Raw genomic sequence first — 24,459 nt, 5'->3', positions numbered from 1 at the left:
AGAATTATTAGTAGTTAACGAATGGTGGTTTGGTTACGTTCAGCAATTGGCCTTTAGTACTTGCCCTGTCAGCCATTTGGGCTCTAAGCGCTAAAGTCAAACTTGGTACTCCTTCGAACAACGTAATAAAACTCTCGAGGAGATGTTCGACTTGTCATGGAAAAAGACCCTGGGATCAAATTACTCAAGTTCTCAACTGCAGAGATGAAACTGAAGAGGAAGGGTAGACATCCAAATGTCCTCGAAAGCCCGGACATTGCGTGCAGAATACAAGACATGTACTTCTGCCGACCAGCCAAACCAAATAAGTCACTGTCTAATATTGCCCCCTCAAAGGTCACGGTGGAGGCGTGGGTGACACTGCATATAATGGTCCTTAGAAACACAAACACACACCAAGGATAGATTCTTTCACACTTACTTTTCACACACACTTTTCACTTTTATTGAAGAAGAAGAAGAAGAAGAAGAAAAAGAAGGCACAAAGTCATATACAAACAGTCAGACTTATGTGTTACTTAAACTTGGGCCCATAATATGACTGCATTTCAACAAAAAACAACTCAATCTATAACACTTTGCCCCCACTAACCTCTCGTCTAACCTCTAATAGACAACAACATAAGATCTAATACATGATAATTTTCAAGATCATGTTTGACATGAATAATGCCTCTTAATTTATAATGAAGTAAAACACTTTTAGGGAGGGTGGGTTGGGATTGGGTTGGTTGGGGTTTTTAGGGATGGGTTGATTTCTCTCTTATATTTGACTAGAAACCCTCGGACTCGAGGTATAATCCACACCTTTTGACCCAGGAAGCGGCCGTCTCTCTCCCTGACACCACCACCAACACAGGGAGAACAAATAGATGGCTAGGCACACTGGAAGATCGCACACAAACGCAGTTAAAAAGAACATCGCAAACAGAGCAGCATACAACGCGGCTCTGGACAAGGGACCCTGGGAGGAGCAAAACTCACTTAACCACAGGCATAGAGGGGCGGGACTGTCCACATCAGAGCTACTGCTGGAGGCAACGATCCCGGCGAACTGGCCATGGATCTCAGCCTCCTCCAGGGGTGACTGGAGGAGGTGCTCTGCTGGTTGAGCCGGCCTCCGGTGCCTCAGCACCACCTCGATCTCGTGGCCGTCGCCTAACGGAGCGGAGATGGCACACGTGGACCAGGTCGCTGCCCCGACCTGGAGAACGGGCGACGCCTCGTCCGAACGAAACAGAAAAGGATCTCGTCCACCCAGTGTGGACTGAATGGAACAAAGAGTCTGTATCGGGGTAGGAATGGGAACATATGGATCTTGTGCCAACTTTTGATCTAGTAGTGTGATAACAGAATGTACTGGCATGTCGTCATTGGACCCCCCCTCTATGCAAGCATCGGGTGACACATCCAATAGTTCCTCACTACCCTGAGCTAACACGGTAGTCCCTTGCTCCTCCTCCTCCTCCTCCTCCTCTGACCCTACTAAGTTGGCAGGTGCAGGGCTGTCGTCTCCTTTCAAACACCTCTCCTCCGGCATCCTTTCAAATGCTTCACTGAGCATCTCTGAATCTGACTTCCTCTGGCACTCTCTCTCCAGGCCTTTGGTGGCCTTCGCGAACTGTTCGTACAGGGCAGGCTCACTGATGGATCCCTGCTCTCTCCTCTTTCCCAAACACTTTTCCATTTCGTCCTTCCAGTCCTCCACGTCGTGATCTTTCCTCTTCTCTTTTGACACCATACACTCCAGTCTGTCAGACACAACTGACACAGCTTCTTTGAAACGTGACATTTCCTGTGACGAGTCCCCCTCCTCCTCTCCGATTGTATCTCTTTTGGCCTCCCCCGACTCTTCCCTCTCATTCAGGATTTTGAAAGGATGCTCTCTTCTTCCGTCCCTGCTCTCCTCCTCCTCCTCCTCCTCCTCCTCTCCCTCTTCCCATGACCTCATGGGATGTGCGCGCTCACACACCATCTCCCCGTCGGCGTCCGTAAATGTCACGGTGTCATCACCAGCGGTGGGGCTGACGTGATCTTGACTTTCACCTCCTCCACCGACCTTTGCCATGGTGTTTGCTGACAGCTCACACCTTCCCTTGCCCTCTCCCACCCAGGGACCAGGTGAGACCCCTGCAATCATATCCGGAGGTTTCCAAAGGCTCGACACCTGTGTTGTTGCTGGTTCCACGGCATGTGTCTTATTGGCATCTATCATCAGTGCTGTTGCTGTCATTTCTCCCTCTATCTGACCCGGTGCCATTGCTGTTGTCTCGGCTGCTGTGTTTCTTATTGTTTCTATGCTTGCTACGGCCTCTGCCGTTATTTTTGGTGATGACTGGGCAGACTCCTGTGGTGGTACACATGCAGGAGCCTGTGGCACTACGTGCTCAGCTGTCTGTGCTGTTCCCTCTGTGGTTATCGGATTTGCTGACTGTACCGCTGGTGCCAAAATGTCCCAAACCGTTACCTCTTCTGAGGCCGTGGCCTCTGACTTGGCCTCATCTGACCTCTCCCATGGGCTGGTGACTTGTTCGAGTCCATGACTGCCTTGGGTCAGAGGGGTTTGGTCAGGGCTAGATGGCCGATGAGGGGCCTTGTGGTCATCCATTTCCAGAGCCTCTAGCTCATAATCTGCCAATGACGCGGCTCGACTTACACACTCGAACTCTGACCTTCTCCCGGCTCTGCCCAGGGCAGGATTCCCTTCTTGAACATCACGCTTCAGATCATCTATCACATGACAAGCGGATTCTTGCGCCTCTTCCATGCCGCTGCTACTGGATGCCGCAGTCACATGCACGCTGGCTCGCGGCCGGAATATGTCCTGGACGCTGGCGTCCGTCTCTGTCTGTGCCACCTGGGTCAGGCCACTGATGCCAGGTTGCACAGCTGAATCTGAATGGTCGAGAGAGGACGATCGAGGCTGAGAGGAGCTGTTCAATTCCTCGACAGCATGTATGGTGTTGTTTTTCGACACACTCCGATGCACTCCCTGGGTTGAAATGTCACGCTCATTCTGTGCAGTTTCTGACAGATGTTCTACGATGGCTCCGTTGCAGAGATCCCGGTGGCCTGGGATGCTCGTAATGTCCTCACGTGCACTGTGTCTGTCCCAGCTAAGAGACTGCAGGGGTATTTCATGATAAGTTAGTACCTGACCCTTATCCGCTCCGTTGTTAGCGTACTCGTCTCTCAAAAGTTCAGTGGTTGTGGTTTCATTGCTCCATGTTTCCACTTTGTACTCGGGGGTTTGCAAGGAGTGTCCCAATTGGGCTTCCGTGTTTTTCTGTGCAAAATAGTCTTTGACATTTGCCACGCGGGCTCTTCTTCTGCTTCTGCGACTATCCACCTGCAAAGCAAAACAACACAGACATCCTGAGAACTAGAAACGGTCTCTGCTTATTCAAGCACAGGCATGTCATTAAAGGGACACTTCACTGATTAGCATTAAGCTTTGTATCTTTAGAAAACCAGTCATGTTTTTGAATGGTCGTGCATCATTCCCTCAGTTTGCCTTGAGATGGGAGAAATACAGATTTCAATGTTGGACTTCCTGCTTTCAATGATGTAAAAATCATAATTTTACATCATTGAAAGCAGGAAGTCCTATTCATGGGTTTCATTGAGATCCGTATTTCTCCCATCTCAAGGCAAACTGAGGGAATGATGCACGTCCATTCAAAAACATGACTGGTTTTCTAAAGATACAAAGCTTAATGCTAATCAGTGAAGTGTCCCTTTAACAACCACACCGGGGATATTTATTATGAAACTTTGCTTCACATGTACTTCATTTTACATTTGCATTCTCCCTGTCAACATGTTCCCAACAATACTGTTCTTATTAATAGGTCACTTGTGACATATTCCACATGTTCATGGGCGTCAGGTTACTGTTCTATCACGCTGTTCAGCACAGCGTGCCTCCCTGACCTCCCTGAGCTCTCTGCTGCCGGCAAATAGTCCTGTGACACATAGAGTGTCTGAACTTTACAAGCCGAGTCTCCATTACAGATTTGAGTGAAACGTAGACGACATACAATGTGAATGGCCAGTGTTTCCATTGAGTTTTGCAATGCCATTAAATATGAGTTTTATCTTGTTGTGATAGCCAATTCAAAATCCGATTTTGAATTTTTGACAGTTCATCTTCAATTGCATCCTCCAAAAATGCTGGCCGTTAACATTACAGGGGGTTGCAATGTAAAGGGAAGGAAAATATTGAAGGCTTAGCCCTTATACATTGCTACAACAACATTTCACAATTCTGTGGGCAAAGTCCACATTTAACCATCCTGTTGGGTTATGCTCAAATTTGACCGATTTTCAGTAGTTATTCTGACTATTCGAATTTGAGTGTTTTATGTAACTTAAGAATACCCATGTGTTTTCCTGGTCAAAATTGACTGGCCATTGGAAATGAGTGGGTGAGAAAATGGTCAGTGTATAAAATTGAATCCTGCCACATACAGTACTTATTGATCAGATGGACTGTACGTGTGCTTCTGTACATTCACACATATAAACAAACACACCCTCGCTCCCCCTCTTTGCTTCTACGCCAGCCCCCAATGGAACTTTCCCCCAATAGTATCTTCCCCTTTCTGACTTGCATTAGCTCAGGTCAACTAGGCCTGCAAGCCATGAATAGCAAATGGAAGTTCAAACCTGCCAATATCCAATACAACTTAAGATGATGCAAAGGTCTATCACGGCATAACATGACAATATTATGTTACTATGGACTGATAGTAAGTTATAATGCAACACACATTTTCGACCAGGATCACAACACTAGTAAACATAAAACTAACACAATAGGAGGGTTAAACATAATAAATGCTTGCATTATGCCATTGCTTGGAGAACCGAAGTCCTCACATCCAACTAACTATAAAAATAACCCTGTCTCTGTAGACCATACACAACCTTTCTGAATGCATTTAGTCATGTAACTCACCTAAATGCAAAATATGTGCTTCCATTTCACTTTTCAATACTTCTCAAAACTACGTCATGTAAGAGTAAAAACATCTATGCGATATACAGTATGAGAGTTTTGTTTTTATTATCGTATTTCCTTTTTGCTTTTTACATTTTTGTGCATTTTCAGGGTTAATGGAAATGTGCCTACAAATGCAGAAGTTCAAAGCATTTATTGATGAGCAAAATCTGCAGATTAAGCATTATTTTCCATTCTGGACATACAGTATGTGGTGAAAACTTTAGACTTTGCCCATCAGTAAAAAAAAGGGCTTCTTTAACCTGAGGGTGCAGCCACTGATTTTGACCAAAAACTTTCAAAACAACAACTAAAATATGTGTACTGCCATCGTTTAATATGTTATTGTACTGTAAGTTAATTGACCTCACCAATGTTTTCTGAAGGCATTCTTCACTAGCATATCTGTCTGTGTTGTCCACTGCTTTCCTGGTAGCCCTTTGTGCTGCTTTGTGTGAGACTGAATCTGAAAAATAAACATCTTACAGTCTCAGCATCAACACAACCTGGCTCACATTTCCATGACTGAGTGGCATAGTTACGCACCTGGGATTTCCTCCGTTTCCTCCGTTTCATAAGTTTCAGGCTGGATCTTCCTACTGTCAACAAAGGATGACTAAGTTATTGTCTTAGAATTTTCTGGTGCCGCATGTCAATACAATAATAATAATAATAATAATAATAATAACAATAACACCGGTAATAATAATAATAAAACATCTGTATGTGTTAAACATGAGAAACAGACGCTAGCAGAATGTTTTGAATGCAAGGGATTGACTTCAGCACACCACACTGACTAGGCAAGCATTTGGTAGTTGTGCAACTCCTCATTCTTTAAACTTTAATGTTCTTTGCAGTGCTCTACACTGTGTGGGGGGCGAAAAAAAGCTTTGCTTTAGAAGCCAGATAGTTTCTAAAGAAGTCTCTCCTTACCCTGAAGCTTTGAGGCAGCTTCGTTTACCCTTTGGCTTGGTCTCCACTTTGCTTTTGTCACTCTGTTTCCACCTCTCCACAATGGCCCAGTGATCCCGTTTCCGACAGTACAGCACAAAGTTCATACCATCGTTGTTCTCCCAGAAATTTCCGGCGGGCGTCTCGTACCGCAGGCAAAACTCGACACGCAGGCCCTCCGGCTCGAAGGGTGGTATCAGCGTCAGCCTGAAAGTGAAGTCGTCTGTGTCTTTAGTGCTGGAGCCGGGAATGTACTCCGCCAGGAGGTCGAAGTGGTTCGCCCAGCAGTCGAAGGTGGTGCGCACGTACACCGCCTTCTGGAAGCAGAGGTTGGCCACTCGCACGGTGCCCCTCACGATCGTGGTGCCCTGCAGCAGCTCGATGGCTGCCAATGCCACTTTCTTTCCCTCCACCTTCTCCTGAAGGACGTCGGGCGCGGGTGGGGTGAACAGACAAGACAGGTAGTGGTCGTCCGTCTCCAGTCCACAGAGGTAATCCTCCACCTTCCCCTCCTGATCTTTGCTGCTGAACTCCTTGACGGACACCAAGTCCAGACCGAAAGCGTCGGCAAAAGACACCCTCCTGCGCATATTCGCCGGGGGGCTCTCCGGCTCGGACTCCTCGGAGGCATCGGTTGACCCCGTCAACGCCGTCGCCGCCACCAGGGACGTGGCGTACCATTTCTCCGTGCCGTCCATCTCCGTTCTCTCCCCCTTCACCCCTCTGCTTTTGTTCTCGTCCTTCATGGCCGCGCTCCGTAACCAGGGGCTGCTGTCCAGGCGTGAGGCGAAAGAGGAGGCCCCAGTGACTTGCGCCTCCTCTGCAGACATGCCAACGCAGACTGGGAATGCCAGGCAGATACGACGGTGCTAAGGAGGCAGTCAGGCAGGCAGGCAGGCAGGCGGGCTAGGACGAGCAGTAGCTCTACCTCACCCCGTTCCCCACTGACATCCGAGACAACGTGACTTGACAGACTACGGATCTCCAGTTACAGTAGAAGATTGTGCTCTGGGCCAACACTATAAATATACCCTTTCCCTTCACCCGCAAAGCTATGCACCCGCGTGCCCAACGTGACATTGGCAGGCGCACAAGAAAGAATCATCTTGTCTGACCCCCGCCACCCCCGCCACCCCAACCAACGCTCTTTCCCTCTCAGCTGATGTTGAATGCTAAGCCTTTAAAACAGCATGATCTGTAAAAGCCACATGACACAAGGGTAGACATGCAACACCTACTTAAACGAGCGTTGCGATAGAAACATCTAGACATGCACTATCGAAAGTGTTACATTTCAGATTTTGTCTGAAGTTATGTCAGAATGTACTCATGGCGCCAAAACACTATGTAATGTCAACGTTTGATCTGCAAGGGTAACGTGGATGGATGACACATGTCTGACTAGAGAAGAAAATTACAGTGATGACAACATCATAGGATGTCACACTATTTTTGACCTATTGACCTCATAATGTGACTCATGAATCTATCGTCCAACCAGATTTCCTGTTCAGTGGATACAGAAGATTTTGTTTGGTACACACTGGCTGTAGAAACCAGCGTAGATCTGACCACAGGCGTCCTCTTATGGCAGGGCTCACGTTTGATTTTATATCATGAAGTGTTCATATCACTACAATTCCAACAAATGAGCGTTGGTTAATGTGGTGACTGAAAACAAGTGAAATTCTCTCTGTGTGTGTGTGTGTGTGTGTGTGTGTGTGTGTGTGTGTGTGTGTGTGTGTGTGTGTGTGTGTGTGTGTGTGTGTGTGTGTGTGTGTGTGTGTGTGTGTGTGTGTGTGTGTGTGTGTGTGTGTGTGTGTGTGTGTGTGCGTGCCTGCATGTGTGTGCATGTATCTTTATTGCAGTCGCTTGTCGCACAACACTATTTTGAGAAAATCTACAATAAACAAACTTTGGGGTTAAAATGTTGAATTTCACGTTTTAGCATAATTTGACAGTCGACAGTTTCATATCATTTCACGGAAAAACATAAGTTTTGACTGTTCAACCCGGTGGAGATTCAACACATTAACAGTCATTCCCATTGTCTATGCCGCTCCTCTTCTGGCATATCGTCACGGGAGAACCATGTCAACTTTGGATGCGGTTATCTTAGCGAAAGTTTCTGTAATACCTTCGATATACATATTGTTGGAAAGCTTAGTTTATGGCCGTTCATGTGAGCACAATGATTTAATTTGTCGTTTTTACCAAAGTGACTGTTTTCGCTATGGAGGGTCACATATACATTGTAGTTTGTGCATGTGTGTGTGTGTAGTGTACAGTGATCCTACTGTATGCTTCAAATTTCGTGCAGTTTTGAACCTGTCAACCAAAGATACCTACGGTTGCAATGCCATATTTTTGCTTTTTCATTTTTGACTAGGTGGCACTATTTAATTCCACTATTCACAGAGTGGTTATGGGATGGGTTGACACAGCCCCTATGCCCTACAGGTGTCATAATGATTCCAATTTCCTGCAGTTTTGACCATGTCAGCCAGAGATACCAGCGATTACAACATTTCATTTTTGCTTTTTCATTTTTAACTAGGTGGCTACATGAAATGATTATGGGATGGGTTGACATGGCCCCTTAAGACCAACATACAGAAAAAAAGTGGTCCTCCTAGGCCCTACGGTTCTCGAGATATTCACCGAAAACTGTGTCCGCCCTGCTCTCCTTTCGGAAACAATGGTTCCATGCTACGCTTATGGGGCTACATGAGCACCAAGTTTCGTGCACCCCGGTCTTTCAGTGTCCCAGGAATCCCGGGAATCCTTTAAATAATACACTCCCAACAACCCTCACACAGGAGGATACTTGTGAGGGTGAAATAGATTAAGGAAGACGTCAATGGGCTGATTAAACCGCAACTGAGAACTATTAACTAGCAAGTATTGCTTAGCGTTTGCTTATAGCACCTTGTAAATGCCAAGTCTCCTCATAAGATGAAAAAAAGAACTCGGTAGGCTACAGTATGTCATCTGAAGCGGTATTAGCATCAGCAGTCGAAGGATTTGCATAGATCCACGCTACTGTACTTGCACAGCTCAAGGGCACTGAGAATTCCATGAGAATAAACACAGTCTAAAGTGTGTATTCCAGATGTTTAGCAGTACTCAGTTCACAAAACTTGAGTTAGTCAGTTAGTATTGAAGTTTCAAACATATTCAAACATTTTGTTGGACAGAACAAAACATTGTTTTAATCTGCACAGTCCCATACAGTACCTCTTGGCCAAGTTACAGAAGCTGATTTCATTTTAACGTCAGCAGCTGTTGCACATCCCATTCACCAAAATGAATGTGTTGAAAATAACACAACTTGTGTTGTTTTTAACATATCTATATGTCCAGATATGGATAACAGAATGTGTTTCTAACACACTGCTTTTGCTACACAGTGTATCCTCTTACAACAAATGTGTGTTGTTTCTAACATTAGTCTTTATGAGTGTGCTGACTCAAGTCTCTCTCTGTCTTTGTCTCTCTACAGAGTTTTTATCTGCCACAATAAAAGCTACATATTTGATTTTGTCCTCTACTGTATATCAGTGATGTTATTCCCAGGGAAACATTTCACAAATAAACATAAAATATAGCTTATTTGCTAGGTTACATTTCTGTGTCTGCAGTCTTGACCCCACTATATAATTGCTCTGTCGCCATTTTGAACTATGATACACTAATTGTAAAAAAAAAAGAAAAAAAAAAAAAAAAAAATGTTATTGCAACGTCGAATATATCCGTTGGGTGGCACTGTACCCCCAGATATGTGTGCAGCATTGCAAAACAAGTTTGGTCGATTGGTTCACCATGGAAAGGTTCATTAAAGCCGCTAGGGGGAGGCAAAACTCCATAATCACCATTTCGAACTGTAAACTCGCCTGAGTTTATTCACAGTTTCGAGACATCTTTCTGTGACTACAGAGTGCATTGGAATGGCAAATTTCCCTTCACTAAAGGACATTTCAAAACAACAACGTTAGGCAAGACTGGATGCAGGGCAACATGTATTTGAAAAAGAAAAAAAGCATGATAATTCGCAAAGTTTTAATAAAGACTGTGATTATTAATATTTTGAAAAGAACAAATAAAGTAACCTACTGTATCTTAATAGGATGGATTTATTTAAAATACAAAGCTTATTTATTCGGGAACATATAATCAGCCTAATAATAAACATCAAGAGTTCAAAGAGATGTGCAATAAATGTGGAGACATTGTTTTCCTAAACGGACAGGTAATAGGACAGTCGGCGAAAAAAAATCTTACACAAACATACAACTTTTGAAATACTGTTTTCCAGGAAAACAAATAAAACATGCATTCTACAGAGTCACTATTGCACGTCGACTTGTCTCTTATAAAGTCACGTTACTGCACAAGCTTTTGCATCGCCATGATATTTAAAATAGATTAAATATTTCGCTTTAATATTTAATTGTATGATTAACATGTTAATTAAGCATACTACAATTAAAACGCTATTGATACATATTTCCAGAATCAGACATTGGAAACCAGATAGTTCACATAGCCTATCGCACATGAGATTGTCTTTCAATGTAGATGGCAAAAGGCACAAAGGCTCTCTTCTTTCGTGAGAATCTAGGACAATTTAAGAACGATCACGTATAAGATACATTATTAGCGATGACAAAATGTGCAAAATCAAGCAAGAAAAAAAAGACATTAACAGAAATATCTTGTTGTAAAAATGTACAATCAATCTTGTGACGATTGTTTCAACGTTTGGGAAATTATAAATGGCAACAGATAAATGATGTAACAAAATCAAATATGAAATACAAATAAACATTTCTAAACAACATTAAATAAACTGTTGTGATCTCAGCGCATGATCCGTGTGTCTGAATTCGCCATAGCTTCTCATCCCGCATGTTTAAAAACTCATTTCAAAGACCCAAAATCTACCTTGAGTGTTATCGTTCTCAGTTTATTAAATGTAGATTTCAAAGTAGGTATGTGTGTGTTATGTAGATAGTCAACAACCGACAAAACTAGCATGCCTTCCACATAAACGTGTTAATATTGATGTCATATAACCTTTATTTATAGTGTGCAAATATAGACAATAACTAAATGTTTAAGAAAGCTGTTTACCGTTTGTTTTGATGCATGACCTCCGACCTGTTAGACTGCAGCGCCAAAATTGTCATTACAAATTTAACACAGACAACCTTTTCAAATGAATGTTTTTAAGCTATTCAGTTACAAAATTAAGTCAACTGTCCTCAAATACACCCTCCATTTATTCTTCCTCAGTTTGCATCTTAACAACAAATCAGACTATTTGTTAATAAAAGATGCTATGGAGCTGATAACGATAACCTTTTGAAATAGCCTCTACTTCTCATTTAGCCTACTATAAAGGCATTCAAATAGATATAGATTATATGGTAGACTGTGGTGTGTGGTGTTTTATTTGTGATTGTCCGGAGTGGTGTAGGCCTACTCATTAAACTTCTGATGAGGGTTTTTTTGTTTACATAGCAGGTGGACATATGACGTCACACGGGGTCGCAGTGCTCCAAAAAATAACAATATCCAACTCCGCGTAAGTGCTTCCCCGGGGTCTGCATTCTAATAAGCTAGTCCCAAATACTTCGCGGAATACATCTTGATGTATTGAATCGTAATGCAAAAACAAGCTACTTCTTGGCATTGCGCGTCATGCGAGAGCATTCTAGCAGGACGGAGTGTACTGCTGTTTCTGTTGCATGAGTAATAACAGCAGCGGCACACTGACTGAAGACAGCAGCACGGCTACGCGGGCATCTCCGAGCGGAGGAATATCGCAGCTTTTATTTACTCAGCGCCTTGTTGTTCATTTTTCTACTTTATGATTAACTCGTACCTTCACGTGTGAAGCTTGCATAACTGTGAAACCTACATAGACTTATTACTTTCTTCTTGCCCGCGTTGTTGACGGAGGCAGAAAGCTACTTCTCTCTTTTTGGTAAGTTTTGTCCTCTTCACTTCACTATTAATCTCTCTTCACCCGTTGAGTTTCACTTCACAACTCGTTATCGATAGGTGGGCTGCCGTCCCTAGGACCTCTGATATGGAGAAGGCTAGTAGAAAGGTAGCGTTTTGAGTGCTTTGCGGTTAGCCAACTAAACGTTTCTTTCTGGCGTTGTTGTCGACACAATAGTCGCTGTGCGATAGTTTGTTGCTAGTAAGGACTCCAGCTCTCGCAGCAACCCCGGCGTGGGTCAGTGAAGAGTCAACGGGGAGTAAAGGCATAGCCACTTTTAAGATGACCAAACACTCTTTGATGCTACCGGGCATACTTTTCCCTCTTGCGCCACGGGACGCAAAGTTAATATTTTGCTGTTTATGTACAAACAATATGTTTGTCAACACGAATAGTTTGTTAGTCGATACACCGCGGCATTTTGAGTTCAAAATAACTCGGAGACGTATGTACTTTCAGTACAAGCGAAATATATCAACTCAACATGTGTCTTTTTTTGCCTTTGATCTCTAGACAGTATGTCTGAAGATTGTCTTTATTTTTAAAAGGCCACTTTTTTTCTTGCATTATCTCTCCCGACGAACACATGTGTGAAGGTGGCAAACAATATAAAATACACGTTTTAAGAAAATATACTTAGTGTCCTACTACCTTGTAAATGTCACATTTTACTGACGTCTTCTACTTGCTTCTTTTTGAGCACAATTTTCATGAAAAGGTCATATCGCATATTTGTGTCAATTTGCAAATGTGTAAAATTGACTGTGCTACCTTCTTTGCCCGAAGTGTTTGATAATTTTGCCATGCATGTTCATTTGAACTCAATTTGCATATGATTCATGCATTATTTTTCCTGATGATTCCTCAACATTTGTGTATTGACCACATTTCAAAATTAATTAAATACAGGCTTATAGGCTTAATATAATGTTTAAACATCTGCCTTTTTATATCACATAGTCCTATTAATAATCAGATTATCATACCACCATCAATAAGTGTGGCTGCACTGCAATATTTGATTTTTTTTTGTTATTTGCCAAAATTGTTTAGCAATTTCTTCCATCTTACCGTGTTCTTGCAGCCTTTCTCCCGCACTGTATATCCTCCGTGAGGCTGTGTTAATTGTACATTAGATGTGAGAGGCAGATAGTGTTCAGAGGTGAAGTGTACATTGGAGGCTAGCTCTGTCTGGCCTCAGAATATTACAGCCCTTTAGCCTAGTCTGTTCGGACTGAGGAACGCTGCAAAGAAATCAATCAGTGAAGGTTTTTTTTTTTAAGCGTTAACAAGGTGCCTTGGACTACCCCCCACCCCCCCACCCCCCCAACACCACCCTTTACCCCCACCTCTGCCCCAACCATCACCACCACCTCCAACACCCCCTACCTACCATGACCCGAGCCTGGTTTATGACCCTGCATTAAAACAGGCACACCTCTGTGTGCTGTTGGCAGCTGCACAGGTGAAATGCAGGTGTGCCACCCTCCCTACCTCCACCACCTCCACTTTGGACTCCCCTTTACTGCCACCACAACCCCCTTCACCACCACCACCTCATTTCATCACTCAGCACGGCGGCACTCTTCAAAGCAGGGGCTAATAACGCTCGGCCCTTAAAAAAAAAAAAAAAAACTAAAAATCTTTTGAGGGCTCTCTGTGGCGGCCTGGGACACATACACTCTAGAACCCTGCTGCCGTGCCCAGGCCTTCGTTTCAGAGACACACACACACACACACACACACACACACACACACACACACACACACACACACACAAATATATACAGCCATCCATGAACACACATGCTCAGTGCTCATAGACAGACACACATACACATACACACACACACACTCGCTCACTCACACATGTCGTATCCCCCATCACCAGGTGATTTTAATTAGCCTTATTCTGACCATTCGACTTTCAGTTTGGAGTGAGGGGGTGTTTGTGGGTGGGAGGGTGGGTTACGGGGAGGGGGGGTCCTGTCCTAACATGCCTGTCTCCCACAGACAAATGACAGCTGACCTCTGTGACACAGTAGCCCCCTCCCCAACCTCCCCTCCACACACACACCACACCCACCCACCCACAGCATGGGCTCAGCTATGTCTCAGACATGCATTCATCTTAGTGGAGATGCATTTATCATTGGCCTGTGTGTGTGTGTGTGTGTGTGTGTGTGTGGGGGGGGGGGGGGGGTTAGGTAGGTACGTGCGTTTCATTATGTTAATCGCAAAATGAACACTCTCCCGAGGATTGATGTGTGTGCATTGTCACAAGTTGCAATCATTTATCCCTATCAGGTTGGAGTGAGATGGCGCTGCCTCTGCCGGCAGAGCTTGTGCAGGTTAATGTGCACTTCCATATTGATTTTTTTTTTTTGAGCCTCTCATAGCAACGCTTTGCTACATTACCTCTGGGCCGTGGCTCTTAAATATGCACACATGCAAATAGCTGCCATGCATCAGCCTAAAGAAGCAGTCCTCCCGACAGAAGAGAGAGCGGGAGCAGGAGCAGGAGCAGGAGCGGAAGCAGGGACAGGGCCACGGGGAGAAAATCTCTCGTCTCGTTTCTCCGTCCGTTTCGCTCGCTCGCTCGCTAGTCTGCGCCGCGCGTTCTCTGGGGCGAGGTGCCCTAGGTTTCGCCACGTCTTATAAATAGCTTGCGTCTGTTTTTTGTTTTTTTTCCCTCCCCTTTTGTTTTTGAAAAGTTCACGTAAACTCTGCCTTTCACCCTCTGCCATCTTGATTGCCCTCGATGCCACAGAGTTGGTTTTTGAATAAAAATGCTCACATGCTCAACCCCTCGGAGGCGATCGGTTGTTTTGGAAAGGGGGGGGGGGGTCGAAAAAAGACGAAAGGGTGCGGGGTGTCAAAGAGGGAAAAAAACAAAGGGCCAGAGCATGCTGGTCAGAGAAAAATGTCAATCGCTAACCTCGTCGTAGCAACGCACACAGCTGGGGGAAAAAGGTGCCGTCGAGCCTTAATGGCAATTACAGCGAGAAGAAGAAGACGAAAAAAAAAGCTTTCTGTTTTTATCCACTTTAACTTCCTCCCTGGGTTTCCATGACAACCCTCCATGCAAGTTAAGGCAACCAGAGGTGATCAAGTCTCCTTTATTTTTTTCCTCCATTCTCTCTCTCTTCCTTCATTTTTTTCCTCTCTTTTTCTTTTTCTCCCCTCCCTCCTTCCAACTTCTCTCCCCTGCTCCTCTCCTCCCCCTCCTCCCCCCTCTTCCCCCCTTTCCCCCTCCCCTCCCCTCCCCTCGCCTCCTCAAGAATGGAATTTGTGTTGACAGTTTTGGCCTTTCATGGCACTTTCAGGCCGCGTGAGAGTATTTGTTTACGGGGATCATATGCTGCGAGCTGTCAGCCCAGGAGAGATTGACTTGCTCAGATAAAAGACTGCATTAGGTGCTTAAGAGGCCCCGGCTCTCCCGTAATTATCCCTGTCGCAGTAATGCTGTTTGGTGTTCCTCAGTCACTGAGCACTACTAAACCTTCAAGACTTATTTTTTTTTTACTCTTTCCATCTCTCTCTTTCTCTCTCTCTCCATCTCTCTCCCTCTCTCTCTCTCATTCTCTCTCTTCTCTCTTTTTTTTAAAGTTACGCTCTGGGTCACTCTTTAATCCCGGTTCGCTCTAGGGTTGACTAAGGAGCAAACGCTGTGACTTTTGGCTGGCTGGGAATTTTTATTTTTTTTTCCCCAAAACACAGGGGTGCGGTCAGTGGAGTTCGGGATTAGATGTAGAGGGCTAAGCGCGGACACAGCAGAGAATGACCGGTACCCGAGCAGGTTTTCAAACGAGACGACGAATACGACGGGGTGCCCAACGGGGTTAGCCGTTTATGTTTGACCCCCCCCCCCCCCCCCCCCTCGTTACTCTGTTACTTCATCAGGTAGGTTTAGGAAATGAGCTCAAATGCACTGGCCCTCCCAACAGCCATAAACGCACACTGGACGCGGTGGTTCATATCCCCTCGGCTGGTTCGCTTGCGTGTTGTCTTTGGATGCGTTCCTCTCGGTCTCTGAGCGGATGCCATTTAACAGCACAGCGCTCAATTGAGCTTCAGGTTTCTGTCCATAAACGAAGCCCTCCATCTTAAGCGAACTGACTCCTCACCTCTCTGTGACTGTTTGGAGCTGGTACCCCCCCCCCTCGCCCCCCCAGCCCTGGCTGTTTATTATCTTATCTCCCGCGACATAATTCATCTTTGAGATAAGTGACTCTCTGACACCGAGGGGGTAATGTGGAGTCATTTGTCAAAACAGACTCTTTCGCCTCTCTTGTTTGTGTCTGCCCCTGAACGCTCATCTTGCGTTCTGGCAACAGACGGCGATGCCTCCACTTTCCAGAAGGAAAGGAAACGTTGAGAAGGAGAGAAATGGAGGAGGAGGAGGGAGGTGGGGGATGAGGAAGAATGGTGTAGAAGAGCACATTGCTCTCAGGGTGCTGACCCCACACTCATCGGCACTCCCCACTCCGACCCCTCCGCTCCTCAACCCCCCCCCCCCCCCCCCCCCCCCCCCCCCAAATCGAAGACGAGGCAGGGTCAGTGGTGGCAACCGGCAAGGTCGCCCGACAGTCAGCACAGATCAGCCTAAGGGTCAGTGGTTGCTGTAAACAGTGACCCGCACAACAGAACGAGAGAGCGAGAGAGAGAGAAGGGGGTGAAGGGGTAGGGTGGGGTGGGGGAGGGCAGTTAGTCATGACCTTTTTCTTAAGTCTTGACTTGGCACAGTGATTGTTATATGTATATTCTAGGGTACACTGATTTGCACCACTTAAGTTCACAACTCTGCCTCTGGATTTATTTTTAATTGTCAGTGAATGAGTCCGTTTCTGAGCTAAATGGGAGCTAATGCATCAGGTCTCTCTTGCAGTGACAAGTGGTGGCCTGATTGGAGTCTGTTATGGTTGATACAAAAAAAAAAGTGTTTTCACGGAAACATACTGTAAAGGCTTAAATGAAATAAAGAAAAGGTGATTTGACACGCGTCAGTCTTCTGTGACTATGTACATTCCACCAGGCCTCGTGCTGACCTTGGTTTCTTCTGTCTCTGAGGACAGGGTTGTTTTGCAGAAAGGGTGAGAGTACACACACACACACACATACACACACACACACACACACACACACACACAAATACACGCACAGAGCAAGGGGAAAAATCTGTTTATTTTCAACATGTTGTGTAAAACAGGAGGCAAAACACACATACGGGGTTTGTGAGACTAACGTCTCCTGACAAGCACATTAGGCTGCAGAAAGAGCAGCAGGCTCGGGGCTGCAGGCATATGGAGCTGCCTTCTGCCCCCCCAACCCCTTACAAACACACACACACACACACACACACACACACACACACACACACACACACACACACACACACACACACTCACGCAGGGTCACGGCCATCTCAGGTTTGTCGCCCCCCACCCCCCCCCCCCCCCCCCACACCCCCATACACACACACACACACACACACACCCGGGGCCCTCACTCCCCCCTCCACCCGCCTGCCTCTAAATACAAACAGGGCAAAGCAACAACAAGGGGAAAGGCGATGATGTCTTTCGAAAGGAGGGCAAAAGAGCAATCTGCGACTGACTTTTCGAGTTTGCTCTCTGTGGTGGCTCGAAACCGGGACACGAGTCTGTGGACAAACGCGCCCGCTCCACCTTCTGTACAGAGGCACACTAGATATTATGTCAACGTCTCTTTCAGAATAGCGTATTTACTTCAGTGTGTTTCGCTGGAAGAATAGTCTGGAAATACTTCTCTGGAATATGCCAGAAATATCTCATTTGTTCATAGTCAACTGTGTGTCAAGGGCCATTGCTGTGATTAGTTAGTGGATATGAGTGTTGCTGTATTAAATTAACTGGCATATGGTGTAGTTAGTGCACTTAATAGTGTGCTCAATAGTGCACTTATAAGCAATATTAAATTCCTGTTTGTCTTGAGGAAAGAATTATAAACCCACAGACAGACCGACAGACAGACAGACAGACAGGCAGACGTGTGCGTGCAAACACAAACACATTGGGAATCCTCTCTAACAAGGGAACTCTTTCCTCTTCTTTTCTTGCTGTTGGCATTGGGATCAGTGGTGGAATGCAGTTGATCAGACAACGGAGTTCCCAATTGTGTGTGTGTGTGTGTGTGTGTGTGTGTGTGTCTGTCTGTGTGTCTGTGTGTGTGTGTGTGTGTGTGTGTGTCTCATTGACCGTGCCTGGTATAGAGCAGAGGAACTGGTGAATGTCCAACTTTACCTGTACTTCCTTCTCTCTTTCCCACTTTCCTTCCCTCTATCTGTCTGTCTGTCTTGTCATCTGTGTCTGTTTCTCTCTCACCCTCTTTACCTTTGTCACTATCTCTCTTTACCATCTCTTCTTTCCATCTGTCTCTCTCCCTTGTTTACTCTCTCTACCCATCTCTCTCTCTCTCTCTCTCTCTCTCTCTCTCTCTCTCTCTCTCTCTCTCTCTCTCTCTCTCTCCTTGCTCCCAGAGACATTCTAGAGCATATGGGCACAGGAACACAATGGTTTATTTTTATGATTTTTGATGAGTGGTTTTTAATTTAGATTGTCACTTCTGGCAACCTGCAGCACAGATGGTGGAGACTTGAGTACCCATCCGAGCCTAAATACCTTCAGGCAGCTGTTACTAATAAACTTTCTTTTTTTTCTGTCTCTCATTTTCACTTTCTCTCTTTCTTTCTCTCTCTCTCTCCTTCTTCTAAACAATATATATATATATTTTTAAATTATTTGTCTTCTTCTCCCAACACGGTTTAGGTCAAGAGGAGTTAAACCTGTTACAGCACCTGTTTCTGCATATGTAAATCTGTTGTTTTGTCATTTCATTAAACAGGAAAAAAAATGCCACGGTCCCTCATGGTTGCAAATGGGACTGGCAACCAGCCCATTTGGCAAGGAGAGGAGAGAGAGAGAATGGGAGAGAGGGAGAGAGGGAGAGTGGGAGAGGGGGAGAGAGGATGGGGGGCGGAGATCAGCAGACAACTGTGGTTTGCGCGGCAGTGCACAGCCTAGAGGATGCCACTGCTGCTCGCTGATCTGTGTGTGTGTGTGTGTGTGTGTGTGTGTGAGTGAGAGTCTGTTTGTGTTTTTGTAGACCATGTCGTTCCTTTGTGGTTTTTGCCAATCAATCAATTTAGCTTTGTTATACTCATCCTAACAGTCCTCTACTTCCACCCTCTCTGTCTCCCCTTTCCTCACGTCTTCTTCTCTCCATTGCTTGTGTATGGAAGCAGTAATTCTGAGGTAGGACATGCCTCGGAGCTACCGACTGGCACGCGAGTGGCTGCCACGCGCCACACACACCTCTCCTCATACCCCCCCTCTATCCCTCCATCATCTGGTCGTGCCCCCCCCACCCCCCCAACGCCCCCTCCAGTTGTCCCGTCCCCCCCCCCCCCCCTCAACTCCGCGTGCCACATGTGTGCGGGACCTGACTACACAGAGCTCCAGGGCTGATTGTTGCTGGTTAAACTCACCATCATGAGTGCACGGTGGGGTCTTAATGCAAACCAGAGACGCGAGCGCTGCAATAACACGGCCCTGTCTTTTTACACAGCCCATATGTAAATATGTACAGTATGTATGTCTGCGTCTGTGTCTGAGTCTCTCTCTCTGTCTCGGTGTGTGTGTATGTGTCTGTGTGTGTGTGTGTGTGTGTGTTGGCTGTGTGTTTGTGTGTGTGTACAGGAATGAGCATGAAATAAATATAATCTTCCTCGATAACTGTCATCTCTGGATCAAATATGGCACTGATCAGGGCCCAATCCTTGACAAAGTGAGACGCTTTTTGGCCCCCCCCACCTCAGTTATGGGATTTGGGTTGTAATCCTCCCCCCGTAAGCAGGATGCAACAAATACGGCGTGAAATTAAGAGACTGCCCTCCCCCCCACCCTTTAAATTTCACTCCTGAAGCTTTGAAGATTACAGTGGTTGTGTGGGATCTCCAGGAAAGCACTATCCACTTGAGTCTTCAGTGCAGCGCTTTGCTTGTAAACTGTGTACAGAAGGAAAGCAGACTGGCACACTCACATAACACGTTTATATACACACACACACACACACACACACACTCAGACAATCACATACACACATGTTCATGTGCAGACATATACACACAAAATCACATGCTTTTAGCACCAGCACACCAGCACACACGGACACACCTGCGTGCACACCTGCATACACACACACACACCCATACACACACACCCATACACACACACACACACACACACACACACACACACACACACACACACACACACACTTCAAGAAGCTTCCTGTAAATCTGCACCCAGCCCAGTGCAGATACAGTAGAGCACAGTTCATGTTCATGGTATTTTCTCATGGCCATATTTCATTAGAGGGAGCGGCAGTAGCAGTAGCGGCAGCGGCACCGACAGCCTGCAGAGGCCCCAGCCTCTCTGCCCCCCAGGGGCCTGTGGGAATGTGTGCTGTCATGTCACGGCTCATCCTGTCTTACCTGAGCTCCTAGCGTTTACCCAGATCTCACCTCTCCACGGCCCAGCCTGGGCCCCGTCCCTGCGTCACTCATACCTGTCTCCCAGGCCGGGGGGTCTCGGGGTGGTGTGGCCCCCCCGGCGCCTATAGTCTCCACCCCAGTACCCCTGATTTAAGGGTTTTGTTTTATTTTTGGTCTCTCGAGTTTGTCTCATCTCACCTCCTCAATCACGTCACTAATGCTTTCTTTCATTCCTCATTCCCTCTGTTCATCTGTTCCTTTATCTCTCTCTCTCGGTTTCCCTGGTCTCTCTTCTTCTCTTTTTGTCTCTCCAGCACCTTGTCTCTGACTTTTGTGTCTGTCTGTCTCTCTCTCTCTTTCTTCCTCTCTCTGTCTCTGTCAGTGTCTGCATTATAGCCCCACACACCCCCCCCCTCTAATATGGAAGTTCATTAGAGATGTGCCTTTGATGGGTAGCCCTTTTTTCCATTGGACTCCTTTCTCAAATACCTTGATGTAGGAGCTTAAGAAGCCATTGTGTTGTAAGCCCTCCTTTTGATGCCTCTTATTTAGATCTGCATAGTAAATCAAGGCTGGTAAATAAGCAGCCAGCAGATGGAGGCAAGAAGATAAGTCCCGGGCGAACAATCACATTTGTATTTTGTTATGATGTTGACAGCGGCTAAAATTCACTAATCTAGCGCCACTGATCTGCATTTCAAAGAAATCTCATTTACCAGCGGGGGAAGGATAAAGTTCTTTTCATTGTGTCGCTTTCGCCGCATTCTTCGCTAATTTATCTGCGGGCAGATTTAACGCGCGGAGGGCTAGCGAGTGCCACGCATGATGCAGATGGGGGTCTTAAATGCAGAGAAAGCGGCGGACGTCTAGACTGTGAACCGGGGGTAATTACACGTCCGGCGATGAATAGACGGAGCTTGAAGACTCATCTTTGTTCGGGGGGCCTGAATTGCACGACTCGCTCAGATAAGAGCGCGTTTGGCCCCCGTGCGGGTGGGGTGGGGGGGTGGGGGCGGGTATGGCAGTGACTTTCCATAGCAGTCTAGCCCTATAACAGAGGCATGGTATTTACTTTAAAGATAAAATTATTGTGTACAGTAATCTGACTTGTTAGCATAATGTCTTCTTTCATCGTCCCCCTTTTGCTTGTGCTGCTTTTGAGGCTGTGGAGGTATTTCTGTGCTCGATTTGAAATAGTTTATCTAGACTTACTGCCGCATTTCATGTAAATATCAGGGTACGGTATTATTAGGGTCCTTCTGAGTGTGAAAGCAGAGTGTGTATAATTTGATAGCATTTAGAGGCTGCTTTGTGTGCCGAATGGAAATGTGTATGGTATTTGTAAGTCCCTAGCATTTCGAGGTCACACAGACTAATGGCATTCTGGTTGCATTGCTCGCGAATTAAATTGTACAAGATTTACAGCCGAAATGCAAGCGCGTGTATGAAAGAAAAAAAAAAGAAACCCTCAGAAGTCATTAAAAATTATCGGAACATTAGCAAAAAATAATGTTTCGTGATTATTTGCAGCGATTAGTGGATGCTTGCATGCTTATGTTGCCTCTCATTCACGGCGTTTATTTACACAAAAGTGTTGAACATTTTCAAATCTAATTTTGCGCGCAAATCTCTCATTCAAATGTTGACTAAGCCTAAAGGGCTTACGCTCTGCTCCAGAGTGCGATAGGATGTTTGTGTACGCCTCTAAATGGCAGCATTAGTAGGCTTACAAAATTGTAAATAATCGCACATGTAAACCCAAGAGGCTTCTGAATCTTTGAAAGAGTAAATGATTTAATAATAATAATAATAATAATAATAATAATAATAATAATAATAAACAAAAATGATAATATAATGTTTGTTTATATTATTATTATTATTATTATTATTATTATTATTATTATTACTATTTTTATGATTATATAGCAGGCATCTGTGCAACATTTCCCCAGACTCAGACAGTAAAAATAATGGCACTTGGCAGGTTTTTGTTTCCAGCAGAAGTCTCCAGGCTGAAGTGCCTTTGTACAGTTCAGAGAGCACATTCCATGCCATGCTGGAGTTGCTGGTTGCCTGTAGGGGTCATTGGAATTCTGGGAAAAAAATGCACGTAGGGGGAGAGAGGGAAAAAAAATACACACACACACACACACACACACACACACACACACATTGAGAGGTGTTTTTTTTCCGCTGTGTGTGTGTAGATGTGTGTTTAGTTTGGGCTATAGACACGAGGAGGACAGTGAGTTCACACTACACATGCACACCCCCTCCCCTCCTTGTTCTGTGGGGCCGGTGTTTGCGTGGCATGGTCATTATCGTACACCTGTAAGTGTCAGCTGAAATGTTAACGCAGGGTGTAAACTGTGATTTACGCTCCCACTGGCATGAGCCCTCAAGACATGCTGTTGACTTTTTCTTTTTCCAGAAGACACATTTTGTTATTTTGTGCTAAAACAGTCATTATGGACTGAGCGATACTGTGAAAGTGAGAGATAGGGAGTTTCAGATGTGTTTTGATGGATGGCATCTTCATCGTTTTGTACTTAAATGGTCCAGACATTCCCGAGGCCATAAATAAAGTTATACTGCGCAAGTAAAACACAGACAAAACCACTCGCATATCTAACGCAAAACAGTTGTGTCAACATCGCATTAGGATCCTTACGCCGTCTGTAATGGCTTTAATATGTTCGTAATGTTGTTTCATTCTGGTTCTTCTCTTTTTCAGATCGTCCTCGCCTCGGCTCTTCCCGCGTGTTCCTCTGACGGACACTGCTGGCAAGTTTCTCCCCCAAGGGTAAGTGTGTGTGAAAAAAAAAAAGAAAAAAGAAAAACAGCCTTTTTCCTCTGGTCCTGCTGGTGTCTCCCAGCCTTTGACAGATGTGTCCCCCTTTTGAAAGGAAGCGGAATGAATCGGAACGTGTTACCTCTTTGACACAAGTTTTTCAGAGAACTGTACCAAAGGCTTAATCTGTGTTGCTGGCTGCAGAGAGAAAAACTTGAGAGTCGAGGGATAATCTTGTTGTTTTTTATCTCTAGAATATCTCAGAAGATTGTTGTCCATCTAGCGTGACAGAATGCCCCACAGCGGCAATAGGTTTTAGTTTTCTGTTTGCTTTGCCTTCCTCCTCCAAATATTTTCACATGATACCGATAGCTAGAGAACCTTAATATGTGTGCACGTCTTCCCTTTGAAGTTCAGCTCCTGGAGCAGCAACTGCTGTCAGAAACACATATCGAATTATTTTCTGTATAGCTTCCAATTTATGGGAATATAAATCAAATGTATTGTCAGCACTTAATGTAAATGCATGATGAGACATGTCATTCAAACGGCACGCCAAATCCATTATTTTTCAAGCGTTGGCCGAGAGTGCCCACTTCTGCAGTGCTGTTTTGCTAATTGACCACTGCTCTTTAATGGCCAAAGCCCCTTTTTTCTCTCTGACATTAAAAAAATGCTCATTTTATCCAGGACGAAATATGGAATGGCAGTTGCCATAACGGAAGGCAGAACAAGCGTATTCTGAAGTCCAGGAAAAGTGGTGAGTACCTGTAGTCTTTTTAAATGGTCATTTGCATTTTATGTGTTGGTCCATTCAGGCCTATTAGTGTCCACTTGCTGCAAGAGGTTTCTTTGGCATTTGTATTAAAGTGTGTGTGTGTGGGGGGGGGGTGGTGAGTAAGAGACATTGTTATTTTATTGCATCAGTAAAGTTGGTGTCTTTTCTGAACTTCCACTCTCTACATTACATACCACTTCGTCGTGACAGGCAATTGTGCACACTTCATGAAGTATCTTTTTTTTTTTTTTACTTTGTATTTTGACAAGTTCAGAGTTCCCATTATCTCTGCTCGAGAATTATAAGCACACTTTTAACCTTAGGCTTCAGTTAAACACACTTCTAACCTTCACCTTGTCCTAATAACATAAATGTGTTGCCCATTCTGTTA

The 24,459-nt window shown here is 45.1% G+C and overlaps 2 protein-coding genes across 4 annotated transcripts in view; one reads left to right on the top strand and one right to left on the bottom strand.

Annotated features, from left to right (window-relative positions):
- Positions 1–460: 460 nt before the first annotated feature.
- ppp1r3aa (protein phosphatase 1, regulatory subunit 3Aa) lies at positions 461–6,885 on the bottom strand. Of its 3 annotated transcripts, none has more exons than XM_062518656.1 (4): positions 5,939–6,885; positions 5,549–5,601; positions 5,374–5,468; positions 461–3,349 (listed from the first exon to the last, which is right to left on the bottom strand). In XM_062518656.1, the coding sequence occupies exons 1-4, from the start codon at positions 6,784–6,786 to the stop codon at positions 764–766; spliced, it is 3,582 nt and encodes a 1,193-aa protein (XP_062374640.1). In that variant the 5' UTR covers positions 6,787–6,885; the 3' UTR covers positions 461–763. The 3 variants fall into 3 exon arrangements, with proteins under 3 accessions (XP_062374640.1, XP_062374641.1, XP_062374642.1); XM_062518657.1 differs by having other exon boundaries at positions 5,549–5,598; XM_062518658.1 differs by lacking the exon at positions 5,374–5,468 and having other exon boundaries at positions 3,213–3,349.
- Positions 6,886–11,842: 4,957 nt separating this feature from the next.
- foxp2 (forkhead box P2) overlaps positions 11,843–24,459 on the top strand; it is a 136,904-nt gene continuing 124,287 nt past the window's right edge. Inside the window, 3 exon segments of the mRNA XM_062518225.1 lie at positions 11,843–11,945; positions 23,234–23,302; positions 23,981–24,050. The gene's annotated coding sequence lies outside the window, so the exon portion shown is untranslated.

The sequence above is a fragment of the Sardina pilchardus genome, chromosome 17, assembly GCF_963854185.1.
Source record: "Sardina pilchardus chromosome 17, fSarPil1.1, whole genome shotgun sequence".
Classification (NCBI taxonomy): Eukaryota; Metazoa; Chordata; class Actinopteri; order Clupeiformes; family Clupeidae; genus Sardina; species Sardina pilchardus.
Note: the sequence above shows the minus strand (reverse complement) of the source record. Positions and strands in the feature narration are given on the sequence as shown.